The following is a 6500-nucleotide window of genomic DNA, read 5'->3' as shown; positions in this document are numbered from 1 at the left end:
TTATTAAAATTTTATGCTAATTATAAAACTTAAATATGTTATATTTAAATTAATTATATAATTTAATATTTTATACAAATTTTTTAAATTAGTTTATTTAATCAAATTGGTGGTTTTAATCTGTTCCTACCATTTTGATGTAGGACTCAATTTTTAAGATTAGCTGAGCTGGTTATATGACTGGTTCTCGATCTTCAAAATCATACTACAAGGATTAATTTAACTTAATTAATATATAAAAATATATATTTTAGCTTTTTATTCAATTTAAGCCCTTTTTTATTTTTCTCAATAATTACTTATATAAAGTTGAACATATCTCTGAATTCTATGGGATGAATTTTAGCCCTAAGTAAATTTTTTTAGTATATTTCTTCAAAAATTAAATAAAGTGCGGTATATAGAGAGAGAGAGAGAAAAAATATTTAACAACTTTGTGAGAGTTTAGTTCAGCAGAATTATTAACTATTGTGTAATATTCAAAATAAATCCCACCGAGTCTAATTTTTTGTTCATTGAATATTATAAAAAAAAAAAAAACTTCCGTCTTTCCACCGCTTCATCTCCCTCTTTGCTCGACGTCGAGCACTATTGATTTCTTCTCTTTCCTTCATAATCTCTGCAAGGAAGTACCAATCGTATTTCGTGAATTGCGAAAGTGTTTGTGATCACAGAAAAGTGATTTCCGACTCCTCTCTGGGTTCGTTTGATCATCATCTCTTCTTCGAATTTCTTATTTTTACAGAGATAAAAAAGATTCAAACTTGATGGATTTTGTCAATACTTACATGGATTTGATGACTTTCTGAGATTTCTTGGTCTCTTCTAAGACTTTACCATTGAGTTTGATCCTTTGGAGCTTTTTTTCTGGTGTTTTTTGTGATTTATAATTTGCTGGCTTGAGGTTTGGCTTACCAGGCTCCCCTTGTGGACTCACTGTTCATTTGATTTTAATCTATCTTTCTCTCCTAAGCTATTTTTCCTTGCCTTATCTATCAACATCTTCTCCTTCTTGGTTCAGGCACAAATGGCATGTTTGGAAGAGAGACATCCTCAATTCGAGAATTTTGTTGTTATTTGCTTGAATGAAGCTGAGAAAGAGAATTGCAATTCAAATTATGAAACGAAATTGCCTTATGATTATTGCCAGCTTTCAACGACATCCAATGTTGAGAAAGTTGGAATTCAGATGCCTTGTAGAAGCCTCTGCAACTCAGATTCTTCAGCTGAGTTGGATTTGGAGTGTGGTTCAGTGGATGTTAATTTGATTATGGACAAGTCTGAGAAGGATTGCAGGATTTGTTCTATCAATTTAGATACTTGCAGCCAGGAATTGGGCATCCCAATTGTGTTGGGCTGTTCCTGCAACGGTGATTTGGCTTTTGCTCACCAGAAATGTGCAGAGAAATGGTTTAACATCAGAGGAAACAAGTGAGGAAATATTTCTTAACTGCATCGTTTTGTTATTTTTGCAATTCGTTCACCTCGAAATTTAGAGCAAGAAAAGGCTTTAGAAGCTTCGTCTTAATCTTTTTTTAACATGTCTACGGATTCGCTATATAGTTTTTTATTTTTTATAGCTTTTGTGTTTGATGTTACAAAGCTTATCTTGAAGAAAGTAAATGGGAAGCATGGTTTAATTGATGGCTTAAGAACAAAAGAAATAGTTAAAGCTAGCATGCTACTTTAGTTAGAACCATTACTAAAATACCCATAGATGAAGTTTGATGTAGCTGTTAGAGTAAAAATACTTAAAACCCTAAAATATTCAGGCTGATTACTGTTTTTAGCGAATCTTCTGATTCATATCTACTTAGGCTTGATGTTTTTGGAAATTTAGGCTTCGTTTGGGACGGTTTTTTTATTGATTTTTAAAATAGCTGTCTAGTTTAAAAATTAATTTTTTTATACTAAAAAGCTGCTTTAAGAAACAGGAAGCCGTCCCTAACGAAACCTAAAGCTTCATTTGGGACTGTTTTCTTAGTGCTTCTTAAAGCAGCTTTTTATTGCATAATTTTTAATTTTTATATAAAAAATTGTTTTAAGAATCAGTAAGAAAACAGTTTCAAAAACGAAGCCTTAAATACTAATGAAATCATTTTGAGGCTTTAAACAATATTGCATACTAGTTTTAGACATTTTTTTAAGGAGAAATCTTACCATATCTAATTTTTAGACAATCTTCTAGAACTCAGCTTTGCCGCTTTACAAATCTCTCAAAATAGTATTCAATATATATTATAAGAAAATATGGCACTTATTTTTCTTTTCAATTCTTTGGTGCTTACATGGAAAGCTATTCAATTATAATAGAAAAATTCTACTGAATTTTGATTATATCCATATGAAAATAAAAATGAAGGAAGAAAAAAAAAAAAAAAAAAAAAAAACCTTTCTTTGTATCTTTGTAGTGAATTCTCTATCTTCCTATGAACATATTTTGACTTATAATCCTGCCTTTTTTTTTCAGGATCTGTGAAATTTGTGGCTCAACGGCTAAGAATTTAATTGGATTTGGGGATACTGAGACCATTGAGGACTCCATCAAATCAGACAATAATGTTGCAGCAGCAACTGAAACACAAAGATTTTGTCAAGGACATAGGTTGATTAACTGTATATTAGGTTGGATGCTACTCACCATAGTTCTGTGTTACCTTCTTGGCTTCCACACACGCTAATTAAGAATACTAAAAGAAAACTAAAGACTGAATAAATCTTTTCACTGGTAATGCTTGTTAACCGATGAACAGAAGATGGAGATAATAATTATTATGAACAAGATAGATCAAATAAAACCGAATAGAAAGAAAGTGATACAGTTTTATTGAACTGCGGAATGTAATGAGTTTCATTAAATATCATTATATTGTTGTTTGCTGAAGAAGTTTGTGAGTGTCTAGAAAGTTCTTATTATAAAGTTGCTATTTTATGATGGAATATTGTATCTGCCCTCGGGCATGTTGTCATTTTTCTCATAAATTTTAAAGAAATTTGATATCATTATCTTACCTGTGACAAGAGAGCATCAACTTCATTAGAGCTTCAGGATAGTTTTAGATATATAAATAACCTGTTAAAGTGCCTTCAAAATGTACTACAAGGCTTCCATTGGCATATTAAGAAATCAATATATAAAAATATATATTTTTATAACAAAATTGATATTAATTCTTCCTTAATTATAGTTATTAATTATATGCTTTCTTTCATTCCTATGTATCCTTTATGTATGCCTATTAATAAGCATCATTTTTCAATGAATAAAGACATCAAAATTTCTCTCTTAACATGATATCATAGCTTTAGGTGTGCTTACCCTCTCTGAGTATAATCTCCCACTACGTCGACTCGCCCTCTACAACTTGCTGGCCCTCTCCAAAACAAACCAACTCAAAGTATGGAAGAATGTCTATGGATGCTAACCCTATGCATAGTTATCATCGACCCCCTCCTCATCCTTATAACATCTACAACATTGACATGCAACATATCTCTTGAGGATATACTTCTCAATCTACACTTTAATCTCAATAGTTGTATATATCTACTTGCATACCTCATCATAGTCTACTATTGTTTGTGTCTTTTCATATGTGACCTCACATCTATGCACATAGACTCAACTAGCCACTATGGGTTCCTACACCTATTAAGAATCCAGACAACCTTGCTCATGATTTGTATGCTTTCATGCATGTTGCAAGCATATCTTGGTATCCTTGCATGCCAACAAAAAATCCTAGTAGATTTCATAGCTCTCCTTACATGTTCTAGCTAGCCACACATCCTGCTTTCTGATGTACCTGCTCACTAGCGCTACTTCATACTTGAATCTTTTAGCATGATTTTTGTGTCTTTTAACCCTTTGTACATATCACCTTACTTTCAAATATTCTATCATTCTCTTTATAAAGAAAGGCCCTCTATCATTAATACCACAATCGAAGTTAATGATATAAGCTATCCCTTATGGTCGACAGCCTTTAATTTTCTCCTCAAATGAAATTGCAAATTCCATCCCCTTAATGTTCCTCCTTTAAGGCTTCAAACTAAAAAGCTTTTGATTATATTATTCTTACTTTGCTCCTTAACAATCTTGAATCATCCATCGTTTATACCACCATGCTTCAAGATACCACTAAGAAGACATGGGAGTTTCCCCACTTAACTTATTTTTATGCAATAATATATTTTCAATCTAAACTCTTTTCTAACTTTCTTTCTCGCCAAGAAAATAATCTATCAATTCAAGTGTATTATAGTATCTCTCTCAATCATCATATAGTGAGTTTCGCCATCCATTTGAGAAAAGTTAGAGATTATGATCATCATTCTTGTATTCCTTGGAGGGAAGTATTTTGGGAGAAAATTTTGATGTTGTTCATCCCAATTCATAATAGAATCATTGGGTAAGGAATTAAATCAACTATTTGCTCTATCCCAAAATAAAAATGGGGAGAGAAAAGGTGAATTAAATTATTGAAAACTCTATTGTACTTGAAAGTTTTATAAATCACTAAAAACATTATAAATTGATATTTTGGATCGTCTTCAATCAACCTATCAAATAAAAAGTTTAGAATATATAATTGCATCCCATTTATGCATTATGGAAGCCAAAACTGCTTTATGGTGCCCAATATGTTGTATTTTAGGTTGTAAATGCCTAAATAATTATATCGTAGCATCATAGTGAGTAATGTGATGCCCACTTTATGATTGTTGGTCCAGATCTTCTTCTAGATGAATGATTAACCATAGATTCCATTCATTTCCCTTTTGCATGCCAAAAATATGCTCCATAATATTGAATTTTAATCGTCAATGCACCTAAATTGTCAATAAATGAAGATTATTGTGCTTGAAGTCCTAAAACATATAAACAATTACATAAAAAAACACAAAGAAATAACCCATAGGTATTAAGCAAATATTCTTCAAACATCTTGCACAATTCGATGGGTGATCATCTATACGGTTTAAAAGGCATCATTAATAAGCACAAATGTAAGTTGGAGCACATAGATGACAAATTGTGATCACATGATCCTCAAAAACCCAACTTCTTTTACAAATCTAAGAGTAGAATCGATGGAATGAGAAATTTATAATATCATTCCGCTCGAATAACCCCCATAGCATGGCATTGATAGATGCAAATATTCTAGCTCTCTTTCCATAGATTAATTTAGAAGGAATGGTGATGAGGATGTATAGTTTGATAATGCCTTATATGATATTTGTATAGGGATTGTCATTGAAAAACCAACAATAAGTCTGATGTAGAGTCCTAAAAATTCTCTTTGCATAGTTTGAGTAATCATAAAGAAGTAGAGGTAAAGAGATGAAAAAAAAATCGCTATCAAAGAAATGCATTAATAACTTTTTAACATTAACTAGATGTAATGATTAGAATAACTATATAATGTTACTTTTGAAATGTAATATAATAAATTTTATTTGATCTATGTCAATTTTCTATTGATTAGTTTATGTGTTATTGTTGCATTATTTCTTCGTTCAAATGATAGGATGACTAAGGATTGTTTTCATAATGGACCTCTAAGAAGTGCTTAGATGTTTGATGATTTAAAAAAAAAAAACCCTAAAGCCAAGAAGACGATCCTTATTGAGAGGATACTCGAGATCCCAAAAGTAAAACCTAATGATTTCATAAGAAATGTATGTTAATATAATATTTAAGTTCATTTCAATTAAGAGTGTATAAAACTTTTTTACCACTGTCATAACATGTTGCAAACAGTGGCGATTTCTCTTAATCTTGTAAAATTTATGTAATGCTGATGATGCGTGTGAAATTTAGGCTTCGTTTGGAATACTTATTTTGCCACAACTTTTTAATGTTTTCAAGAAATTTTTATACTAAAAAATAGTTGTAGAAAGTAGTTACAAAATATCCAAATAAAGCATTAATATGATATCTTTAACTTCCAAAATTCATCCATTGTTCTCTTTGGTGCCTAATAAGTAAGAGTATATATATATATATATATATATAAAGTCCTTACAGAATCAATTGCCCTCTAAAAAATAACATTTGAAATAAAAACTACGAGGCTTTGATTCAATATATATAATAGTCAAGCAAAAGAAAAGAAGATCGAACAATGAAGAGCCCCTCCATATTCCAGACAACTGTAAAGCAAACGATGAGCCGAACCAAGCAGCAATCCAAGCAAGACACCCCATACGAACAGCAATAGACCAGCCAACAGGAACATCAAAAAGGCTGCAAAAAGAGAGACCAAGCCGAACAAAGTCAAAGAAACAACTCATAGCCGACAAGGGCCAACCAACCAGAAGCGCCAGAGAACAAGATCACACGAGCTCCAGGCTGCAACAACCTGCATGGAAGGAAACAAAAGAAACAATAAGCAACAAGCCAACCAACAGAAATTAAACTAACCGAGCAACCACAGAGAGAGACCCCCAACTACCGTCCCCAAACTTAACACCCCAGCCAAACCTAGACCCAA

At 31.7% G+C, this 6500-nt stretch overlaps 1 protein-coding gene across 1 annotated transcript; it reads left to right on the top strand.

Annotated features, from left to right (window-relative positions):
- The first annotated feature begins 509 nt into the window (after window positions 1-509).
- LOC110114207 (probable E3 ubiquitin-protein ligase MARCH10) lies at window positions 510-2947 on the top strand. Its single transcript, XM_020847001.2, has 3 exons — window positions 510-700; window positions 1022-1431; window positions 2471-2947. The coding sequence occupies exons 2-3, from the start codon at window positions 1028-1030 to the stop codon at window positions 2679-2681; spliced, it is 615 nt and encodes a 204-aa protein (XP_020702660.1). The 5' UTR covers window positions 510-700; window positions 1022-1027; the 3' UTR covers window positions 2682-2947.
- The last annotated feature ends 3553 nt before the right edge of the window (window positions 2948-6500 follow it).

Source organism: Dendrobium catenatum, unplaced genomic scaffold (genome assembly GCF_001605985.2).
Source record: "Dendrobium catenatum unplaced genomic scaffold, ASM160598v2 fragScaff_scaffold_716, whole genome shotgun sequence".
NCBI classification, from domain to species: Eukaryota; Viridiplantae; Streptophyta; class Magnoliopsida; order Asparagales; family Orchidaceae; genus Dendrobium; species Dendrobium catenatum.
This window is presented reverse-complemented; position numbering and strand designations above follow the sequence as displayed.

What these genes read in the sequence shown, in the direction of transcription:
- LOC110114207 (XM_020847001.2), top strand. Translation starts at nt 1,028, where the DNA reads ATGGCATGTTTGGAAGAGAGACATCCTCAATTCGAGAATTTTGTTGTT. An exon ending in TTTAACATCAGAGGAAACAA is followed by an intron (nt 1,432 to 2,470) that starts GTGAGGAAATAT and finishes TTTTTTTTTCAG; the next exon opens with GATCTGTGAAATTTGTGGCT.